Genomic DNA, 24,863 nt, shown 5'->3' on the forward strand with positions numbered 1-24,863 from the left:
TCACATAAAAACCCACCTCTTTATTACAGCTTATAGATCTGTATGTTGCAAGTCTACAACAGACTTGTGCCATAAGCTATACACTACTATGAATTTGCAAAATACAAAACAGCACTGCGTTTTTCTTTTTACAATGGGAACTGTAATGTTTCACCCTTCTTATCCCACCCAAGAAGAAGAAAAAAAAAAAAAAAAAAAAGATGACATTAAAGAGAGGAGAGGAATTCTGAGCATACTGCTCCATTGAAAGGCTGCAGAACTGTCTTTGTAGTAACACAACAGCAAAACACCTAACTATACACCCACAGAAACCAAAGATTTGTCTGGCAAGAAAGACCCAATTGTGATACCAGCACTTTCATTTGGTCACAACACATGGAACTAAAACTTGACAGTAAAATAAGAGGAACGGTTAGAGAAATGAGGTAAAGCCTCTTTTTGCAAAACCTGGACAATGACTTCTTGAGTGTTTAATCATCCCAATATTTGCAGTTTAGAGATTAGATGACTACTGGAAATCTATGGTAAATAAAATTGATCAGATGTACTTCTCAAAAAAAAGAAAAGTATCATTTAAAATCAAAATTACCAGAGCACTGAACAGGAGAAGAAAAACCTGATAACTTAAGATCATTCGCTGCTCGTCAGCGTCTTTGGACAAAAAGAATGAAAGCCGAGAGTGATAAGAACAAGCAAACTGTGGTGTGTGTTGGCATGGAGACAGAAGATGATGAAATGTTGCTGGCAAGGTATAAAGCTGATTGGAAAAAACATTTGAGGCTGCAGGATATTCCTTCTTTGTTCTAGATTTTACAAGTAAAATGTTTCAGACACCCAATGGATTTACACTTTCCAGGATTGTGTCCCAGGGGGTTTAGAGGCCTCTGAAGAATACAGTCTAGTGAGGAGATTTAGCAATCACTTTTCCACAATTTGATGGTCTTGTCGTTCTCTAGTGCAGCCGAAGCAATAATATTCTCTGTAGGGTGACAGGCTGTTGAAATTACGACATCTGAGGATAATAAAGAAATCAGGGGAAAAACTGTTAATACTTGAATGAAATTAGATATTTGTGAAGGATATTTTGAAGAGAAATTGTAAACATTTTTTTTACACCATAAACAGAACACTGAATACTTCACATCATTATTTGTATCAGTGCTCCTATACCAAAAAAAAGAAATCTGCAACAGATTGCAGCTTACTAGTCCTTAAATGTGGCGGCTGGGGGAGTACTTTTTTACCAGGTCAGAAATGTAAGTGGGACAATAACTGTGGAGGGATTTGAAGGCAAAGCACAGGAGCTTGAATTTGATTCTAAGGTAAAATGGAAGCCAGTGTAGAGATCTGCAAAGAGATGCAGCGGAAGAGGAGCGGAGGGAAGGAAGGATGGATGAGTCTGGCTGCAGCATTCATAATAGACTGTAGAGGAGAGAGTCGGGTTTAGTGGAATACCAGAGAGGAGGAGGTTACAGTAGTCCAGACGAGAGATAAGAGCATGTACAAGGAGTTTGGTGGTCTCAGGGGACAGGTAGGGGCGGATTTTAGTAGAACTGCATGCCAATGGGTTGACATTGTTAGGTCAACCCATATCCTAAGTATTTGTTAGGAGCTTTCAAGGTTTACAAAAGGCTACCCATTGAGAGAATAGTTTTCTGGTGATGAAGGTTTATATTAATCTCTTGGTCAAAGAAAAAAGTCTTATAAGGAATGATATTTCTTATAGTGATCTTGTGTTTTTGCTGCTGCTCCATTTGAGTCTCTTTATGCTGACTTTTGAGGGGTCTGCATGCCACAGAGGATTGCAGAAAAGGCAGCAGGAAATTTAAAATTGGAAGTATTTTTACATGTCAAATGTACCGATTTGACATGTAAAAATACAAAATAATCATACTGCCAGGAAGGTTAAAGTGAGATTATTTGGTTATCAGTTTAATTATGGTTTATTGATGTTTGTAATTGAATACTTTTGTGTATACAATTTGTAGATCTCAAATTGATTCCTGAAGAAGTGGACAATAGTCTACAAAACACAGACTATAGTGAGTTGAGATACACTCACTGTTGGTTCTAATATTTGTTTTTTTAAACAAAAGTGTTATATATGTGAATAAAATGGTCTTGTGATTTTCCATTTAAATTATGCTTCAAAGTGTCACGATGTCAATACCTAAAAAGTCCTATTTTTCAGTTTTATGTCTTTATTTATTGAGAACATTGTAAAGACTTAGAATGATGAAGTCATTTAGCACTGGTGATTAATAAAACTGACAAACTTATGTTGGCAAAGTATAACATACCAGTAAAATAAATTATATATTTTAGGAGTTAGAAAAGGAGATCTCACCTGTATGTCCCTGTAGCTTTTGCACAACCTCCTTGGTCTGAAGGTTCCATATATACACCAAATTATCCTCAGAGCCAGATACAATCCACTGAAAAAGTACAGATTGTAGACAATGGGTAAAAGTGACCCTATAAAGCATGGGGGGGGGGAAATAAAGGAGCTAGCGCTAGGAATGTATACTGTTACAACTGATTTTTTAAAGATCTCTTGTATAACCCGAGTACCAGTAAAAGGCATTTGGCCATTACACTTTTATTCCTATAACCTCTTCATTTCCAGGGTTAAGTCTGTGGCTTTCTAGGGCAACAGTGGAGTACTGTGCAATAAAACACTTTCAGGCACCTGCCACTAAAATAGGTATAATACCCTCAAGTAGGAAAGATCTCCACTCCACAATGAGTGCCTATTTCAACTATTGTTATGCTTTGTGTCCAGCAGCCAAATTATTTAAATGGGCGGCCCAACACACTACATTGCACAAAGTGTGCCTTATGCTGCACTGCGTTGGTATGATGAATTTTGAAAATAAAATGGCAACTTTGCACACAAAACACATCTATTGCATTTGCACACACTGCATTAATGCATGCATTTCCACAATGTACTAGTGAAAACAGGCCCCAAGAGTTAAGTCTGAGGGAGTTCACAAAACCGACATTAACCACTGGTGTCTTAAGATGCAGTTAACGTGTATAACATAAAGGACCTGAAGGGTGACTGGTTTACAGCACTGCCTCCGATAGAGCTGGAGGTTATTGCAGACACCTACAGCAATACTGGGGATTGTTACTGCAGTCACCAACGGAGTTCCTGAGGATTAATACTGTGGTCATCAATAGCAATGCTGCTGACCATTATTCTAGGCCAGGGGTCAGCAAACTTTTACGTCCACTAGGCCATTTCAGGGGTGGGCGGGAGCACAATAGGATGGCGTCTAAGTCCGGCCCTAAAGGCTCCGCCCCCACAAAAGAACACCCCCTGAAGTGAAATCCCTCTCCTCCCTATTATATATAAAATTTACCGCAGCGCTGAAGTATCAAGGCTGGCCGCAGTAAATAGTGGAGCCAAAGCAAGGAGCCGGCCCCGGAGCTCCAGCTGTTTCTAAAGCCCCCTGGCTAATCCTCCAGCAAACCACAGAGCCATTAGGCCGGATCGGGGCGTTAGAAACAGCCGGAACGAACTACCGGCTAGGCCATATCTAGCCTAAAGGCCGGAGTTTACGAACCCCTGTTCTAGGCAATTGCATCAGCGCAGATGGGTATTATTCTGGTCACTGGCACCAACACTAGCAATTATTGTTTCCCCATCCCCACTTTGGGGGATGTATGAATGCCGTAACTCAAACTAACTTCCAAATAGTAACAGCAAGATTGTAAAAAAAAAAAAAGTTTAAAAAAATCAGCTATCCCCTACAGCAGTGGTCCTCAACCTTTTGCAAGTCGCAGACTGCTAAATGCACGGACTGCAGACAGCGCATGCGCAGGGAGCGGTGTGTCACTCAAAGGGGAGGAAGCTCCCCCTGGAGTGACGTCATTATGCCAGCACCCGTCCATTGCCCTGAGACTGCTAAGTCCCTGGGAGACATGGTCCACAGCTCTGAACCCCCCAAGCGGAGAAGCACCTGCCAGAGCCACGGCCCACCTGTCAGATGGCTGGGGACCTCTGACCTACACCCTCAGATTATCTCAAGCAGCATACTGTCATCATTAGTGTACAATCAGTATTTGCAACAGTCATGCAAATTGTAAAATGCTTTTGAGGACCACATACCTTGCCTCCAGTTACAGAAAAGTTGGCAAATATGCAATACTTCTCATTTTTGTGACATGTGTAGGTTTTCAGGCACTGCAAAATTGGGTACAGGTATGAGAAGAATGTTAGGAACACATATACAGACAATGTTTAGCATACCATGTAAGATTAAATTTTTGTTGTAATTATCCTTTATATTGAAATTGAACCTGACTTGGCCTGGCCTAAATTAACAACACTATATTGGACAACACTGTGCCTGAAAGCAGCCAAGTTAGTCCTTAAGTCAAGCCACGTGGGCCAGTAAAGCCAATAGGTTGCGAAGGCTGGGTTTAGTCCCAGTTATGTGCACAGGGCCTCAAACTTCATGAACTATTGCACACTATGATCATTTAACTCCAATACCAGGTGACTTGTGTGAGTGGTAGTAGTTTTTCGAGTGTTCCTTGCATTAGACTAATCTTGTCTAGAAAACCCCAGACTTCTAAACTGGAACATAACTTGCTTAAACTTAGTATGTTCCTCAACAATTTGTTGCTAAAGTCTATATTATAGATGTACCTTACAGGACAGAAGAACATACATTCACTAAAAAAGTAAAGACGGTTACTTTCTGTTGCCGACTACTGAGCTGGGGTATTTAACTATCTAAAAGTAAAAACCAAAATCTAGGATTTGTATGGAGTGAGAATAAGGGTTTTATTGCAGTTTGCATTTACCATACGTTTCACCAAAAATTTCCCTTTAATGATGTAATAAAACAGTATTAGGTAAACCCCAACGGTCACCTATAGGTGGTAAAAAAAATCTGCATATGGATTTCCATGCATTTCCAGTCATTTTCCCAAAAAACAAAGTGGGGACAAAATACAACCCAACAAAAAAGCAAAATAATACCTGTCACAATTTTATCAAATTCATACTCTATTCAAATCTAAAAAAATATCATGTTTACGTTAAATGACGGGGCAGGAAAACAATGAGTTACAAAAAGCTTTGCACGACATGAACAGGCTCTCTAAAACAGCGAGTACTGGTACAGCAGATTGTAGACAAAACAAGGATTTCTAACGAGAAAGATTGTGTAATTTAACAATGGGTCACACACGGCCCCAAAGAATTGGCACTTATTATTTCTACTCAAAGTAATCAAAGTCAACCTGGGGAATACATTATCAAAAAAGGGAACAATAACAGGTTGAGGGCTGCTACAGAGGGCTGGGAATACTATTAAGATATTGCATTACCAACACAACAGATGCTATTAACATAACAAGGGTAAGACACAAAATTAAACACCATCTGACATCCCCTAGAAACACCTACCTTCCCTTTGCTGTAGTCCCATAACTTAAGTGTGCTTTATAAAAAAAAAAAAAAAAAAAAAAAAAAAAAAAAAAAAAAAATAAGGGGTCATGATTTTAAGCCACAAAAATTAAACAATCCTAATATAAAAATCACAAAACCAAAAAAACTATGCACTGTGTAGTAAGCTCTAAAAAGCAGATTTCATTCATTAAATTACAATCAATCAGTTACTGAATGTAAAAAGTAATGGCAGTCTTAAAAAGTAAAAGTACTACTGAGAAAAGGAATGGTAGAGAGATTATTAGGAATAAGAATAATGACAATTGAGCAAATAAACAATCTGCATACAAATTACTTCTACAGAAAACACCATGTCCTACGTACTTATCTAAAGTAGCTGCAAGAATATATTTGCCATTTGGAGAGAACTTCACAAACGATACTGGTGGGTTATCATCATCTGGTGAAAAATAAAGAAAAAGAATCAAGTATTGAGATTCACAGAAAACACAACCACCAAGTGACCAGCAATTAAGGATGCTCCTTACCAATAAGCGTTTTTAAACATTGGCCAGATGCTGTATCCCAAATTCGGCTAAAAAAAAAAATAAATAAAAAATATATATATATTTATATTAAATAAATAAAAGATTATAATGGGTCTGCATTAGTTTTCAGCAGATGCCAAGATACTAGGGATAGGTACACATGCAATAATTGTCGTTAGAAAACGATCAACAAATCAACGATTATTCATTATTATTTTGAACAATCGTATAGTGCACAATTGTGTACATGCTGTAATGATACGATCGTTCAAATACACTATTGGTGGTACACACACTAGATACCATCGAACCATTGAACGATGCAGGAAGTGACATGTAAATGGGAAAGTGTACTGCAGAACAATCCACCATCACTGAACGACTGTACACACAATGAATAGCAAATGATCGTCGTCCAAACAGATCCACCAGGAAGGTCGTTTGTTTCCAGCGACGTTTGGGCGTCGTTGGCTTGATGCTGTGCACTTTTTTGTTAACGATTACTAAACGGTCAGTCGCAAATTGTTAGTTTCCAACAATAATTATTGCACGTGTGTACGTAGCCCAAGTGTCTTAAAATAAACAAAATAACTTTTGATTATTTCCAGTGACATTAGAACACTTTACATGCATTGTGGCTCAACTTTACAGGGGAGAGGATGAGTGGAAGGCGCCCCCTTCTGCATCCTTAGCCATAAGACACGACATGTTAGAAAATTTGCCACAGCCGATCACTAAACACTGGGGGACTCCTGTATGTATGCTGAATCTTTCCCCAAGACCAATGATCATGAAGTAAAACAATTGCAAAAGGTCAAGTTTTTGCAAAGTGTACCAATCCAAAACAAAAAAAAAAACACAACAAACAATGGAAACAATTTTTTTTTATCCTTGCTGAACTGGAAAATCTGCAATAGGACTACAATTCACAGCAATGGGGGGGGGGGTTGGGGGAAACTCACCAGAGACCATCGTAACTACTTGACACAATGAGGGAACCGTCACGATTGAAGTGCACCTGGAAAAGTAAGGAGGAGTCACACACACAATGGCAGCATCTGCCAATTCCAGCTTTTGTTTCATAAACCCACTGGTAGATTTTCCTAGATAGGGTACCACGATAGCCTGTGCACTAACACTTCCCTCCAAAATGTCACTGTCTAAGGCAACCTTGTACTGAAATAAAGAGAATTGTGCAAAAACAGCAAACACTGAAATAAAGATACAGGTGTTCCTTAGATTATGGGTAGATTTCTTCTTTCTGGTGTATGCAAACTCGGAAAATAAACCTTAATCCCGTGAAACATCTTGTAAGGTGATACATCGTTGTGCCACTGACCAGCTTCCTTTGTGCTCATGCATCTTGGAGCTACAGAACACCACCTCCACGTTATGAAAATAGACAATGTGTTCTGTAGTCCTAGGGTGACACTGCTTCCCCTTATAGATTTAGCACATGCAGTAAAAGTTACAGCTGCCCAAACGGACACAGAATGTCCAACACCTAATCCCATGAAGTTTCTGCAGTTTTTCTGCCTTCACCACATACAGCATGGTGAGAAACCTCATGGATACCTTTGCTATTAATCTGTGTGTGGGTTTTTTTATTTTAGAAAACTGCAAGTGAGGAACATTGGAAATTATATACTGATGTTTTAGAGACCTTGCTCACCCCCCCACCGCCACCTTCATTTTCTTTCTTTAGTCATCGTTTCCACTGACTTCATGTTTACCTTGACACAATTATGTAATGTTTACCATTGGTTTCTATGTGATTTCTTTATATGTGAAAACATTATTGTATTCCTGATAATCTGAGACAGTAGATTAAAAAAATGTTTTAAAGAAAATAAACATCGGAAAGCATCTTACAGCAGACACAGGATCAGAGTGGGCAGGTAATGTCTTCAAGCACTTCCCTGTCTTCACATCCCATATCCGGACACTCTCGTCAAACTAGACGACACAAATTATAATTTATTACACCAGACAGAATACCAACAATACCGGCCCAGTGGTTCATGAATTTAACTTCTTCTGTTACCTATGAATCAACATTACATTGCCTGCACCGTGTAATCCTGTTTAGGATTATGCACTTCTCATGAGAAGATGGAATAGATAACAAAAATAAATCAAAGTAGAGTAGAGAAAGAGGCGTTTCTGCATTGTTTTCTTCTATATATCTTGTTCTTGGACAAGAACAATATACACCCTGAAATATTTGCATTATGTTGCCCACATCTCTACCTAGCGATAAGCCTAAACTCACCACACACACACACACACTCTATAATCTGATTGTACAATCACCTTTACATTTATCAAAACTATGTTAAACAATGGAATGACTATCCTATTTAATTGGATTTGTACCAAAAACACCAGCAACTTGTACTAAAGTTATTGGAAGATCTAAAGCAGGCATTGGCAGACTACAGCCAAATATGGGCTACCTAATCCAACCCATCAAATATTGGTACAAAATTGTCCATTGGCAAAAAACATGTGACCAACACCACAATTCCCACCGAAATTGAATGCAATTTGAATTTAGGTTCTCTTACTTTTGTTTTAGTTTTTACACATAATTTAAGTTGACACAAATAGCCTCCATCAGATACTGGCTCAGTCTATCTGTCAAATTGTAAAACTCATTGTGGCCCCTGAGCAAAACAAGTTTGCCCACACCTGGTCTAAAGTATATTATAAAATCAGATTGGAACTTATGTTACAACCATATATGGGGATGTCCCTGGAGATCTAATACAATGAGAGCAGATCACACTCTTTTTGCCAACACTGTCAATCTCAATAATTATGACATATCGCTTTGAACACTAAGCTTATGAATAATCATATTTAAATACGTGTACATTGATTGCATATAGTTAAGCCTAAAGTTCAAACTATGCTTATAATGTTTCATGTCTTCAGACACCAAAAGACAAAAAAGCTGAAGGAACATCTATGGTCTGCGTTTACCTGGAACATCAGTACTATGCCGATATCTTCAAAACTATGTACTTCAACTATGCAACATCAAAAAATAAATAAATAAAAAAAGTATGGAGCTAGAACCAGAGACCTTATTGGTTACATCATAGTTCTCTCCAGAGGTTTTTAGCCGGTTGCTCCGCCCGGCTGATTTGAATACCCCGCCCAGCTCTCGGCAGCTCTCATCCTCGGATGCACGGATCTCAGGCTGCTCTGTGTCATCCGTTCAGAGGATTGCACACAGCTCAGCCTTCGGGGGGGGGGGGGGGGAATGATTATTTATTAAAAACTAAGGGTACATACAAACTTTTAAACAGAACTAAATATTTCACTTTATTGCTATGGCTTAATTGATTAATGTGCTACTTGGATGAGTGTATAATACCAATCACATTAAAAATCAAGAAAAGCAGTCTAGTATTTTCTTAAAAATATACATGTCTCATGTATTACAAATACATGAGCTTGGGGGGTACTGGAAGTGGTGGCAGATGGCAGTCTGAGCCTAGAGAGCTCCGTTGCAGGCATCCATTACAGGGCTATAATTAGCATTCAGAGCGACAGGATCAATCCACAGACTTGCCCACTGCCTGAGATTGCGATAATGGTGCAGAAAGGAAGCAGAGGAGCTCTCATAAACCGAAAAGTGGTACAAGCTCCAGGCTCCTCTCCTTTAAATCCGTCCTGTGAAGTCCAAGCCCCTACTCTTCGGCTGAGCTCTAGATCATGCGTCATTAGAAGACACTGAAGAGCTGATAGAGCCTAATAATGGCTTTCCTACTAAAGCACAGTCAATGTTAGAAATTACCCTTAAAAGACACAGACAATTTCACAGAGGGGCTCTCTGCATGAAATTGTTTATCCCTTATGACAAAATTTAAAGGGGGAACTCAAAGAGATGGAGGAGAGAGTACTTGTACAGTACTATAAATGAAAATAAAATGGGCAAATATGCTCCAGCTCACAATGATTTAGTAGATGCTAATGACTACTCAGGAAGATATTAAGAAACAAATGCTTAAACTGGCTGACCTTGAGGACTGCTCATGCAGGAATAGCATCAAATTTAGGGGGAATACCTGAATCAACTTTGACCGATCTTCAAAATCATATCCAGCAGCTTATTGCAACCTTGCTTCCTTCATCGATTCCCCATGAGCTTATTGATAGATAGGTGCACAGATTGTCCACATCAAAGAGAAGCTAATGATTGCTTTAAGACAAATAACATCTTTACCAGCAGCTTAAGAAAGCATCTCCTTATTCACCAATTTTTTGTAAGCAACAATTGCAGCTGGGAAACACTTTTCTTCCATTTACTACAATATTGTACGCAACAAACTCCCATATCGTTGGGGTTACCTGGTGAAAATCTGTTATGGAGGGAACTATACTATCTCTTTCTTAACCTAAGGAACGGCATTGGCCAAACAATGGGATATAAACATCCCTCCAGACACCACTTCAAATAAATCCATCAATCCCTAAGATCATCCTAGAATGGCAGAAAACTCTTTGCTGGCCATGACAACAGCTGGGCAAAATTATAAGTCTGTTTGTGTCCTACTTGAATACTTAGCTGTTGAAACTTGAACCTCCGACAACCTACCTCTTCCTCACTAAAGCGGCGCAAGCGGGCAGTTTTGATGCTGGGTGTGCCTATGTTTCCAAGGTTTATCAATTCTGTCCAATCAGAAAATAGCCTCTTGACTTGGCTATTCAGCTAGCTCACACACACACTACACAGCGTTCGTGCAATGTGTCTTCATTGTGCCGAGCCCCTACTTCTGTTGAGCTAGTTCCTGTTCACCTGGTGCTTAATTCAGTGTTTCCTCTGTCCAGCTCCTGCGTTAACCCCTCGTTCTCAAGTCTTTTGGCTCCCAGCCAACTTCCCTGTGCTTTTCTAGAGTTCCTGTCTGTCTGTGGATATCCCTGCATCACCGGTGCCTCCTGTTGCTTCCAGTGTGTCTGGTGTTCCCTGAGCCCGCAGTGGACCCTGTGTCACTAGTGTCTGTCTCCTGGATCCCTGGCGTGTGACCTGACCTCTCTTGCTTGCTGCCTGCCTGGACCCCGGCCTTCCTCGACTATGCTCCTGCTTTGCGATTTGGTACCATGTTTTGCCCACCTCGGCGTGCCCAAGGACCACAACCTGGTAGTAACCAGTGGGGCAACATCCTCACCAGGGGCTCTGGAGAAGACCTGGTTACTGCTTAAGACTCTGCGCCTTGGTGCTTCTCAGGGCTCACACCACCTCAGTGCCATAGCGCCCCCTAGTGGTCCTGTCTCTCCGTGCATGACAGTTTGCTCAAAACATGAATACACCCTCCTAGACCGCAAGAGATCCCAACCAACTACTCGCCCAGAGGCTTGACGCCCAGTAAACTTACTCAAATCCAGGTACTTCGCCAGCATGTGCTTACTACCCACCTGGATCAGCTGCTGTTATTCAGATGTTTGCCAGCAGAGGGAGTGCATCTGCAGAATACCCTGGTTCTCTGAGGTAAGGGAGCAGCTGACAGAGAATCACCTGACTTGGAACAGGAAGTATGCAGAGTGTTGGATCCAGAGGCAGGGATGGTGCTGGCAGCAGAGGACTGCAAGGAGGGTGAGCAATAAGGAAACACAGATCCCCTGGACCTGCAGGGATCTGTGACAGTACCCCCCCCCCCCCCCCTCTAGGGCCCCTGCCATTCCAGCCCCCCCAGGGCTTGTGGGGAAACTTGGCATGGAACTCCTTTCGTAGACCGGGAGCATGGAGATCCTAACAAGGGACCCAGGAACGTTCCTCAGGGCCATTACCCTTCCAATGGACCAGGTACTGTAAAGAACCCTGGCAGAGTCTGGAGTGTAGTATCTGCTCAATCTCGAACTCTTGTTCTGAGGCAGCAGAAACGGGACCAGGAGGTTTAATAATCTTGGAAAATCCAGTAAAAATAACTGGCTTGATAAGGGGTCCTTGAAAAGAATTGTGAATCTTCAAAGATGGAGGTAGTTTTAACTTGTAAGTGACTGGATCGATTTGTGACAGCACAGAAAAAGGGCCAACCAATGAAGTGAGGAGCAAGCTTGGGAGAGCATTCACAGGCGGATATACTTGGGGGAGAGCCATACTTTGTCACCTGGAAAAAACTGAGGAGCAGGAGTTCTCTTTTTAGCAGCCCATTTCTTGTAGCGTACAGAAGAGCGTTGCAAACCTTCTTGAACCTTCCTCCAAACTTTCTGAATGCTGTCAGCAGTAGCAGCTGCAGCAGGTACGTCAGAAGAGGATGGGACTGGAGAAGGGAGCCTGGGGTGATGACCAAAGACAATCAAGAAGAGGCTCTTACCCATGGATTTGTTGGAGCGGTTGCTGTGGGCCAGTTCAGCCCAAGGCAGGAGGTCAGACCAGTTGTCTTGCTAGGAGCGGACGTAAATGCGGAGATACTGCTCCAGTGACCGATTTATTCGCTCCCTTTGCTCATTAGCCTGAGAATGGTAGGCAGACGAAAAGTCCAATTTGATGTCCAATAGTCGACAGAGAGCTCTCCAGAAGCAGGATGTGAATTGGACACCCCAATCTGACACAATGTGAGATGGCAATCTTTGCAGACAAATGACTTTCCTTTAAGGAAGATCTTTGTCAAGATGGTAGCTTAGGGAAGACCAGGTAGAGGGATAAAATGGGCCCCATTTTAGAGAACCTAGCCACCACTACCCAAATTGTGTTAAACCCATTGAAGAATGGAAGATTTGTTATGAAGTCCATAGAAATGTGAGTCCACATTTCTATGGACTTCATTTGGGGAGGCCCCGTAAAAGGGAAGGGGTAATGCCTCACTTACCTTTTCCTCACTTTAGCGCAGACACCTCTCTCCTGCGCATGTAGGCAGTTCTGACGCTGGGTGTGCCGGTTTCCAAGCTTTATCAATTCCGTCCAATCCACTGGCCAATCAGAAAATAGCCTCTTGACCAGCCCTGGCTATTTAGCGGCCTTCCTTGACTTTCCCTCTGCTTTGCGATTTGGTACCATGTTTTGCCCACCTCGGTGTGCCCAAAGCCTGCAACCAGGCAGTAACCATCGGCGCAACATCATCAAAGGCTCTTGAAAAGACCTGGTTACTGCATGGACTTTTGGACTCTGCGCCTTGGCTCTTAATTTTTTTGCAAAATCTTTGTCGACCCCTGCTATATGTGCCTTGCTTTCCCCCTGGTTTTAAGACAATTGCATGCTGCTCTCGGACAGTTTAATGCTATGTAACTTTTATTTGGTTCTTAAACATTTTTTTTAGTTTATCATCTACTTCTCAATTTCTGTGCTACCAACCTTAAAAATGTTCAGCTCCTGAAATCAGTACCATCAGTACCAGTCCAGGTCTTGTTACAGTACCAAGACCTGTACAGTACAGTACTTTTTTTTATTATTATTATTATTATTACAGGGCTTTCAACTATACATTAAAAGTAGACATACAACAGGGCAGTCAAAGAAAAGTCAATTGGCAACATGGGATGGCAAAAAAGAGTTTTCATGTGAAGAACAATGTCGGTTGAAGAGAAAATGAGAAAAAAAAAAATGAGTCCTTTTATATTTCATATAAAGCAAGGCACACAAGTCACACTTTCATATAGTTTACAAATTGGTCCTTTACTTATATTGCTCAACTGGTCTCCTTGACTACAACACATTCTGGACTTCTTAAATATGGTAAATCCATATTCTTTCAATTAATGCCAAGGGTTTGGGTTAGCCTATACAAAAGGTAAGCCCAATGAGATGAGACACAAAGTGTAATGGAGCGATTGGTTCCAGAATTTTCCTTGTACTTCATTACAACTCTAGCTTAGCATTCTACAAAGCCTGAGCAAAATAGAACTGCTTCAGTGTGTGCTACTTGTATGTGGAGACTTTAATTGTGTCCCAGGTAATGTGTTCGATATTTCATCCAATAGGTTAAAGTCTAGAGTATCTATTTTATTATTCATAAAGAAGATTTATTTAAATAGGTGGGAGGTAGAGAGCTGACAGAATGATAGGGGGATACTGGAATCTTATGGGAACACAAAGTTAGTTATGGGTTACCCAGTCCACTTTTTGACCATCTGGCTACAAAAGTCAATTGTTTGACACAAAGGTTGACATATACTCAAAAAGGAACTCACCGAGCTAACATCCCAGATTTTCAGAGTTTTGTCATCTGAAGCAGAAACCAGCAGATTAGAATCAGATGACCAGGCAACATCTGATATACCCTGAAATAACCATAAAATAATTAACATGAGAAATGTTATTTACTCACAAGCTGGGTGGTCTTACAGGAGGGCATGACCTAACTGGTGCCCAGTTAGGGATTAAGGCATTAAACCAGTATTTATAAGAGGTAAGTTTCTCCAGAGAATGGGTCATGCCAGTTCTGACTCATCTACTTCCTTGTCTTAGTAGAAATTCTCAAGCGTGGCACTTACCAGTTTATGCCCTGAAATAGTCTTCTCGAACTTGCCATCGTATGCTCCCCATATTTTGATTAGTTTGTCGGCCGCTAAAAAAATCAAAAGAGAAACTTAACAAGGATATTGTAAGTTGTCTTTTAGTAATATGGATTTTTGTACAAAAACAGAGTCTTGATATTGAAAGAATATTTACATTTGTGTCTGTGGATGAGTTAAATGATAAAATCACATTTAAAGGGGAACTAGAGTTCTGCATACAAAAGTACTGCAGAAGGTACAGGCAATTTCCCCTGCAATAAAACGTACCTACTTGCCTGTTCACAATCTTTTCATAGTACAGTGAGCTGTGTATGTGTAGGATGCCACCCCAGGGGGTGTCAGGACTAAAACTCCTGTGTGCATGCTTCATAACGGTCCAGCCAATCAAGTAGGCTGAAGATATGACTCCCGGAAGAGAAGTGAAAGATATTGGTGAACCCTCCATAGAGCGTGAACAGGTGAATAAAAAATTGCAATCAGGCAGATAAGGTTTTTTTTTTGCAGAAGGGACATCGGCTCTCCATTCTGCAATCCCAGGCATGTGCAGAAGGGGCTTTTCCAGGCAACGGTATGAAGGGATTGTGGGCTCTGGGGAAATAAAGGTAAGTGATGCTTTTCATTTTTAATACAGTTCTACTTTAAAAGTACCTCATTGTACCCTTTGTTCCTGTGGAGTAATCATACCATCAACACAAGTCCTCACTACTATATTTGACTCCAATTCTGCTAAATGACAGTGGTAGGGCTAAGCTAAAAGTCCAAAAAGAAGTCAAAGCATCTGTAAATAAAGAGCACCTCAGATTAAAAGAAATGTGTTTGCGAGTTACAAAAAGGTACTTCTGAATCTTGGAGGTATTGTATTATTGGACAGGATTTAACCAATTACAACATCCTGATGAAATCTGGTCTTAAAAGCCTACAGGTTTTTGTTTGGTGGGAAGCATTCATTGCTTTGAACTGCCGTTCTCAGAGAAGACGATATGACACATTAACTACAGTACAATTGTGCTTTATTGATAATATTGACATGAAGGTGCTTACATGAGCTGGCCAGCCACTCCCCGTTGGGGCTGAACTTAACGGAAGACACGGCCTTGGTATGCCCAGCTAACGTGAACTTTAGTGTATAGTTTGGTTTTATTGGAGCTGGCTGCAATGAAAATAAAATGATTATTAGTGAATACAACTTGGTCAAAACACATAGGTTGCCACTGATAACAAATGGAAAATCCAGTCCAACTACCTAAAGATTATTTTTCTAAACAATTTTCCAAGAATTGTGCATTACAGCACATGAAGAAAAAGAGGGGGAAGCACAGGAGGTTAGAGAGAATAGATCTAGGTAAAAGAGAGAGGAGAAAAAACAAAACAGACTTTTCAGGTTTTCAAGGAACCCTTACTATAATTACTATAGCCACAACTAACAGCACATTATTGTGGCAGCCAGTGGGAAGAATGCCTCTTACATTGCTGACCAGTGGGAAGTCACCCTTACAGATGGCTAAAAAGATCCTTGGTTCCAGATCTACACCGCTAACGCTTCGTGATAATTCAGTGGGACTACACTATGACCCAGGAGCTACTGAACACATTTAGCAACTATTATGCTTCCCTATACTGAATGGTACAGGATTTGCAATAGAATTTCTCTCTCTCCAATCATGCATTGGTGAATACCTTAACGGGTGCTCCATACCAACCCTGGAAAAAAATTATCTATGGAAGTGGTGCTTAAAAAGCCCCATTAGCTTGGAAGAGGTTCTGGACACTATATCTATTCTGCCATCACATAAAGCCCCAAAGTCCGGACAGCTTCTCGCCCATTATAAAATATATGCTCCCACACATTGTCTCACTTTTTAACAGTTTTCTGGAGGGTTTCCCGATTCCTCAGTCTTATCTAACCACGCAATATAATTCTCTCTACAAATGCAATTATGTCCCACTCTTTAGAGAAATCTCAACTCTTTTCTAAATGAAAGACCCTGCCACTGTCCTCCCTTGGATGTATAGCCCTGGTCGAGCTGTCAATTCTACCCAAGCTGTTGTATTTATTTGCAACACTACCGGTAGCCATCTCATTCCTAGGGCTTAAAACAACTGCAGGCATCGGCACTATGCCACCCATTTAAGACAATCAGCCTCCTGGTTTACTCTGCGATTGTTTAATCACTGGACTGAAATTGAAAAAATATGAATAGCCCCAACTTCCTATGATGGAGCTCTTCATGTAAGGTACCAAATGCTACTCTCTTAGCCCCTATACAGTTAGCAAGAGTGTCATTACCACAATTAATTTTAAATGAAACAACTTAGATGCAGTTGAACTGCAGAGTTTCAGCTTTAATTCAGTGGGTTGAAGAAAAAAGACTGCATAAAAATGTGAGGAACTAAAGCCTTTTTTTTTTTTTTTTTACACAATAACTTAATGTTAGGGGCTCAAAAGTAATTAGACAATTGACTTAAAGGCTATTTCATGGGCTGGTGTGGGCAATTACTTTGTTATGTCATTATCAATTAAGCAGATAAAAGGTCTGGAGTTGTTTTGAGGGGGGTGCTTGTATGTGGAAGATTTTGCCGAGAACAGACAACATGGGGTCAAAGGAGCTCTCCATGCAGGTGAAACAAGCCATCCTTAAGCTGCAAAAACAGAAAAAACCCATCCGAGAAATTTCTACAATATTAGGAATGCAAAATCTACAGTTTGGTACATCATGAGAAAGAAACAAAGCACTGGTGAACTCAGCAACGCCTGGACGTCCACGGAAGACAACAGTGGTGGATGGTCACAGAATCATTTCCATGGTGAAGAGAAACCCCTTCACAACAGCCAACCAAATGAACAACGCTCTCCAGGAAATAAGCGTATCGATATCCAAGTCTACCATAAAGAGAAGACTGCATGAGAGTAAATACAGAGGGTGCACTGCAAGGTGCAAGCCACTCATAAGCCTCGAGAATAGAAAGGCTAGATTGGACTTTGCTCAAAAACATCTAAAAAAGCCGGCACAGTTCTGGAAAAACATTCTTTGGACAGATGAAACCAAGATCAACCTTTACCAGAATGATGGCAAGAAAAAAGTATGGAGAAGGTGTGGAACAGCTCATGAACCAAAACATACTACATCATCTGTAAAACATGGTGGAGGCAGTGTGATGGCTTGGGCGTGCATGGCTGCCAGTGGCACTGGGAGCGTTTATCGATGATGTGACACAGGACAGAAGCAGACGAACGAATTCTGAGGTGTTCAGAGACATACTGTCTGCTCAAATCCAGCTAAATGCAGTCATATTGATTGGGAGACGTTTCATAATACAGATGGACAATGATCCAAAACATACAGCCAAAGCAACCCAGGAGTTTATTAAAGCAAAGAAGTGGAATATTCTTGAATGGCCAAGTCAGTCACCTGATCTGAACCCAATTGAGCATGCATTTCAACAAACAGCAACTGAAAGCCGCTGCAGTAAAAGCCTGGCAGAGCATTAAAAAGGAGGAAACCCAGCATCTGGTGATGTCCATGAGTCAAGACTACAGGCTGTCACTGCCAGCAAAGGGTTTTCAACCAAGTACTAGAAATGAACATTTTATTTTCAGCTTTTTAAATTGTCCAATCACTTTTGTGCCCCTGAAATGAAGTGATTGTGTAAAAAAAAGGCTTTAGTTCCTCACATTTTTATGCAATCTTTTTGTTTAACCAACTGAATTAAAGCTGAAAGTCTGCAGTTCAATTGCATTAGAGTTGTTTCATTTAAAATTATTTGTGGTAATGTACAGAACCAAATTTAGAAAAACTTTGTCCAAATATTTATGGACCTGGCTGTACTTCTTTCCTCTAACCCAGAGCTTTCGGACAGCTGTACACCTTACTATTGCCCTTCTTGGAGATCCAGCAGAAATTTGAGGTCCCACATACATTCTTCTAGAGTTACTTGAAAATTAGACACTACACCCACCCAATCCCAAAGGGGCTTGATACCGGAGATATATAAAATACTAGAAACTGAATCGATTGCCTGCATTTTAAAACGCTGCTACATGCAAAAATAGAAAAAACATTATAGGTAGGGAACTTCATTAGGACTTGTGAAAGGTCAAATGGCAGCAGGCTCAGATGATCTTACTTTGTACAGTTTACAAAGGGAATACCTATAAGATTTTGAAGCATTGGTAGCTCACTCCAGATGTTCTCTACACGATTTTCCCACCACAAGCAATCTGTCCTGGCGATGTAGTTATGGAGTTGACACCCTACACTACGTCTTCTGGTCTTGTCCCTGCATTGTACCCTACTGGTATGTGGTCAATGACCTTCTAAAAGAGATCTTAGGGGTTCCAATATCGTTAGATCTAACGATCGTATCTATTGTGTGTACAATATCTACGAACGATCGTGTCGTGCAGGATCGGTGCTATACGATCGTTCGTATATATCGTGCATGAACGTTCGTCGTTCGTTTTCCAACGATAATAATTGGAAGTGTGTATGTAGCTTTAGTAGAGATACTGACATTCAAGAAAAGGGATAAGGGAAACAGGAAAATTTTCTTACAATTGGAAATCTTCAAATACTTCTCTTCTGTTATTTATTTCAATAGTATTCTCATGAATGGAATACACAATCATGTTAATAGTGTTTAATAGGTTCCGCAAATCTAATTTCAGCTCTGAGATTCACGGTTTTTACTAGAGAGAAATGACCGCCAGGTTCTTGATCCGGTGATAAATCAAAAGCAAATAAAGTGTAACCGTTCAAAAATTCGGCACAATACACCAATAAAGCGTTGTCAGCCTTTTGTTTGCTCGAAATATGTACGAGGGACATATGTTCGCGAACAGCTGAAGCGCCTTGAAAATTAGGTTGAAAAGGTCTTGCAGATATCTACTGGCCATCATTGGATTACCCCGGAGGTGGTTTCTATCTTGCGGTAATGTTACCTTTGATTATATTCCTGGGAATATTACTGGAGGCCCTTGTACTTTGTTTAGGCTTACAGTAGCACTCCCGAGAGAAGCCCATAAAGGTGAATCGGAAAGGGAAAAGATCCATCGCTAAACAATTGTCCTCTGATTGTACCTCTGGGTTGCCCCTATTAAGTGCTTCTGAGTATATTGGCCTAGGGGTATCTATTGTAGGAGTCCCAGGTTTGGCTATATATAATACTCGTACTATCAATTCTATTGCATGCGATCTAGCTAAATCTCTGAATCATACCTCCACTGCTTTATCTGATATACTGGTAGATTTACAAGGCATAAGAGGAGCAGTGGCAGAAAATAGATTTGCTGTAGACTACTTACTGCTTAAGCATAATTTAGGATGCCAAGATTTCAAGGGTATGTGCTGCTTCAATTTATCAGATCATTCAAAGTCCATAGAGGAAGAGATACAGGCACTAAAAGAAATTATCCAAAATATTAGACAAGATGTGGGCTCATCCACTTGGTGGGACTGGTTTTTGAGCTGGTTGCCTGATATTAGTTGGTTAAAAACGCTCTTAATGTATGGCATTATTAAAATTGTTTGTTTTATCCTACTGTGTTGCTGTATTCAATGTGTTCCCACCTTGTTGCAAACAATGCAGATATTCTGCCCTAAACAAGAAATATCGGACATGAGTATATTGAATATCTAAAGATGAATCAGAAACGGTAAAGTCATGTTCATGACTTAAGAGGGGATTGAGAGGGCCTGATGTACTCCATTTTGTATTTTAGCTTCAAATTATACAGATGAACATATTTTTGTATAGGCCTGATGTTCTGCCAAAGGAATGTCCTTGCGAACATCTGCCAGATTTTGATAACAGGATATTTTGTCTATGTCTGAAAACATGTAGCTAAGCAGTTTATTCTAGAACAAGCATACTAGTATTTTTCCACTATAGTAAATGGGCATGCGCTGAGATATTTTTTGTTATGATATATAAACCAGATGATTGCTATAATAAAGTTGAAGGTTGCTTGATTCCATGCGTGTGTGTGTGTCTTTGAGTAGTCTTCCCGGGCGCCCGTTCTGATGCCAAAGGAGACACTGGGATGCATTAGAAAGAACGAAGAATAGAGTCGAGAAACTTTTTTACTTGGCAGAGACATCATGTACGAAAGCCATAGCTGACAATTAGAAGAAGTCACCCAGGGAATGGCTTCTTGCTTTCTGTCGCTGATGCCTCTTAGACGACGCTATTTAAGTGGGAAGGATGACGCCGTCAAGGCTTTGTTTTCTTTTCCTCTGTTTTTATCTAATTTGTAAAAACCCGAGCTTTCCTGATCATGCATAGGTCTATTTATTCTATCCATAACGGCTGATGATGCCGTGGCGACAACGTCTTTGGCGATGTTCCTAGCCGCTGTTTTTACAAGGGCTACACCTTTCTTGAACAGAGGAACTACCCTACGGAACAGACCCCGAAATAGTCCTGTGAGGCCGGCGCCGTGCATGAATTCAGCATGGTGGAAACCGTCAAAACCATGGCCGGCTTGTGGTATGTAATAATGGGTATATGCAACCGGATCATCGTACACTCTCTGGGACAGCATTTTTAATACGTCGTCACGGCGCGTATACGTCTAAAGTGTAATCGCACAATCGCTTTTCTGTATTTGAGTTTAGCAGGTTTAGCTTGATCCGAAAGTATCGAAATTGTAATGGTGTCAAAGTGTTGTTTGCAGAGGGGTATATAGTCAGGCCTAGTATAGTTTTGCGTAACAGCGTCGCCATTTTTTCCATTAATCTCCATAGTTCTTAAAAGCTGAACATAATTATCGCCAACAAGCTGGTGTTGAATTATATCGGTATAAACAAACATCGTATAAAAAACCTGCTTTAAAATCTAGGTAAAAATGTTTCTGTATGGATAAAGCATCATTCTCTTTTGTTAAAACTGAATCATCATCCGTCGAAACATCTGTGATATGGTCGGTTGTTACAACAGGTACTCCAAACTCGTTGTAACACAAAATGATATGCGTCTAAATTCTTTTTCAAAAGTTTGCGCTTATGCCCCACCAGGCCTAGTATGCATGCAGCCAATCAGCAGCCAGCCAGCCCTGTGATGTCACAGCCCTATAAATAGCCCCAGCCATCTCGGATTAAGACATTTTACAGCGTTCGGAGTGCAGGGAGAGACGTGTGCAGGCGCTAGGGAGAGTGATAGGAAAAACCTAACTTCTACCCGGGCATAAAATTCAATACGGCTGATTTAGTTACAGAAACAGTTCTTTCAACCTCGTCGTATCTTAGTCTCAATTGTTCAGGTGGAGTTTTTATAGAGTCAAGTTTGGTATTAACGGCTTTGATCAGTTTGTTCATATTAGCGTAATTTCCCAATTTAACAAAATATTCTTTGACCGGATCATTGCACCTACCGATTAAAAAAACACCATCCCCAGGCTCAAAGGTATTCCATGTATGAGAGTACTGAATCTCTACTAAGGCGACCTCGTAAGGCCCACGGAGATGGAGAGCTTTTGCTAATTTAGTGGTATAATCAGCGATATTGTTGGGGTAAAGTTTAGACAACGCGTTGCACGGTAAAGTAATGTAAAACAAGCCATCTTACATAGTTTACACGCCCGCCAGCTGATTTTCTTGCACCCAAGAGTTAAACTATACAGGGTAGCCAATCCCCTTGTGAAAAAACATTTTCCCCTTAACCTTCTTTTTTTTAATTTTAATTTTCTCTTTTCGGTAAATGCAGCGTTTATCATGGGGGACTTTTTGGACTTCTTCCGCGTAGAATGATAGTTGAATGAGCTTATCATCAAGGTCTTTCAACTTATAAAGAGGCCTGTGCCCTTGTGTTTATAGCATAAACGGTAAATATCTCATCCGTATAGGTTTGTTCATACCCCTTTGTGAATGGCCCCTCATAACAAACAATTCTAACGTGATTGCCTATTTTTAATAAAGGTTTACCTTTATTAGCCGTGTAATCGCCCTATATATTTTTCCAAATGATTAAAGAGTTCTCTTTTGTCACATAAACAGGGTGGCACCTTATGGTTCTGTTATGAGTGAGTATAACTAGAGATGAGCGAATCAAAGCTGATGAAGTGGTATTCAATCCGAATTTCAGGAAAAGTTCGATTTGCAACAAATCTGAATTTCCTCGCGATTCGTGATAGCGAATCGCAATTTTTCCTAAAATGGCGGCTACACATGTGAGGACATAAGGCAAGGATGACCCATAATGCCATGCATGCACCAGCAGCCGGCCAGCCCTGTGATGTCACAGCCCTATAAATAGCCCCAGCCATCTTGGATTAAGACATTTTACAGCGTTCTGAGTGCAGGGAGAGACGTGTCCAGGCGCTAGGGAGAGTGATAGGAAAAACCTAATTGTGAGGAAAAACAACTCAAAAAACGATTTATAAGTGCAGGAAAAGGATAGGGAGGAATCATTTCACAGCATCTTAGTGCAGGGAGAGACGTCAGAAGGCACTAGGGACAGTGCTAGAAAAGCAATTTACAAGTGCAGGGAAAGATTATTTGGGGATCCAAATAGCCATTATACAGCTCTGTCATTCCAGCAATTTTTATATCCAGAAAAATATATACACACTTCACTGTTGCAGTTATTTGTGGTAAAAGCGTTTAGTGGCCTATTTCCGTACAAAAAGAAAAAAATATACGCACTTCAGTGTTGCAGTTTTTTTGTGGTTAAAGCGTTTAGTGGCCTATTTCAGTACAAAAAGAAAAATATATTTGTCGCTTTTAGGTGTGTTTTAATTTGCTTTTAATTTATTTAGTTCAAGTAACAGTATGTCAGAGAAGTGGCAGGCCATGCACAGAGGAGTGGCAGAGGCCTAAATGTTTCTGGCGCAGGCAGAGGTCGCAGCAGAGTAAGGGGGCGTGTCAGCAGGAGTCGCAACGAGAGGTCTGATCTCCTGGTGTCATCTAGCGGTCGTGTCTTGACCAGCAATCCAGCGATTCTTGATTGGTTAACTCGGTCATCCACTTCATCCCAGGTGACATCAGACACCCCCAGCCAACAGTCGGTGGGTTCGTCAGACACAACCCTTAGTTGGCATGGCCCGGGAGCAGGCCCTGTGACCTCACCTGTCCTCAACCTTCCTCTGTCCTTTGCTGTTCCCTGAGCCACAGAAGTATTGTATGCTGTGGGCTCAGCTTCACTATACAGTGAGGGGAAGCTAGTAGAGGACAGTCAGCAGCTACTGCCCAGCCAAGATCTGGAGGAGACATCCGCTGCTTCCTCCGCTAGGCAGGCAAGTAGTGACGAGGAGAGTGGCGTGGGAGGTGGTATTGCGAGCGGTCAGGCTCCTGACCCAGAGATCGTTGAGGAGGACATCAGTGACGTGCCAGTAGTGTGGCATCAGAGCGGGTGTTTAGTGCAGCGGGGGGCCATAGTTACCCCAAGAAGAACTTGCCTGTCCACCCAAAATGTGGAGAGACTGACCTTTGTCAAGATGAATCAGGCATGGATCAGTCAGGATTTCCACCCACCAATGCCTGATGCATCTGATTAGATGATCCATGCCGCCTGACCCAAACCTTGACAAAAGAGAGCGGTTTCTTCTGGCTACCTGCCTCAGCTACTACTCTGATGCTGCCACCTGCCTGATGGCACACATCAGATACCAAGTGCTCCTTCTTTCACCCACCTTCGTCAGAGGGTACTGGTATTGCCACCCACCGCCCCACTCTGTCACCGGGTCACTTTGTGGTCTCCTGATGCTGCTGCCATCTCCACACTATGTCACCTTGCCACTTTGTGATCTCCTGATGCTGCTGCTGCCATCTCCACACTATGTGACCTTGCCACTCTGTGGTCTCCTGATGCTGCTGCTGCCATCTCCACACAATGTCACCTTGCCACTCTGGGGCCTCCTGATGCTGTCGCTAACTCCAGACTCTGTCACTGTGCCACTCTGTGGTCTCCACCTAATGCTGCTGCTGCCGCCACCTCTGTGGTCTCCTCCTGATGCTGATGCTGCCGCCACCTCTGTGGCCTCTTCCTGATGTTGATGCTGCTGCCACCTCCAGACTGTGTCATTGTGCCACTCTGTAGCCTCCTGATGCTGCCACCACCTCCAGACACTGTCATTGTGCCACTTTGTGGCTTCCTCATGCTGCTGCCACCTCCACACTCGGTCGATGTGCCACTCTGTGTCCTCCTGATTCTGCTACCACGTCCACACTCTCTCATTGTGCCACTCTGTGGCCTCCGCCTGATGCTGCTGCTGCCACCACCCCCGTCACCCTCTCCACTCTGTCGGGTGGGCTCTACTTGTATAAGCGGTTAATAGAACAGGTTCTGTAGACATCTATGTGGAATCAGCTGATGAGGGTGTAAAAGGAGTGCGCTTCTTCTTGACGCTAACATGGACCTGTAAAGCCGAGTTCATACTATACATATAGTTTTGGCCCCATGACTGCCCAAATAAGTGAAGTGTGCCGTGATTTTAATAGCGATGCCTGTCA

General features: G+C 41.5%; 1 protein-coding gene across 1 annotated transcript; it reads right to left on the reverse strand.

Moving 5' to 3' along the window:
- On the reverse strand, nt 1-21,731 carry LOC140342906 (WD repeat-containing protein 5-like). The gene is made up of 12 exons (XM_072429270.1): nt 21,630-21,731; nt 15,460-15,661; nt 14,395-14,468; nt 14,011-14,181; nt 7,828-7,911; nt 6,918-6,973; nt 5,956-6,002; nt 5,792-5,867; nt 5,426-5,459; nt 4,118-4,192; nt 2,348-2,435; nt 1-1,012 (listed from the first exon to the last, which is right to left on the reverse strand). The coding sequence occupies exons 1-12, from the start codon at nt 21,729-21,731 to the stop codon at nt 912-914; spliced, it is 1,110 nt and encodes a 369-aa protein (XP_072285371.1). The 3' UTR covers nt 1-911.
- Between the last annotated feature and the right edge of the window lie 3,132 nt (nt 21,732-24,863).

This window comes from Pyxicephalus adspersus, chromosome W (genome assembly GCF_032062135.1).
Source record: "Pyxicephalus adspersus chromosome W, UCB_Pads_2.0, whole genome shotgun sequence".
Taxonomy (NCBI): Eukaryota; Metazoa; Chordata; class Amphibia; order Anura; family Pyxicephalidae; genus Pyxicephalus; species Pyxicephalus adspersus.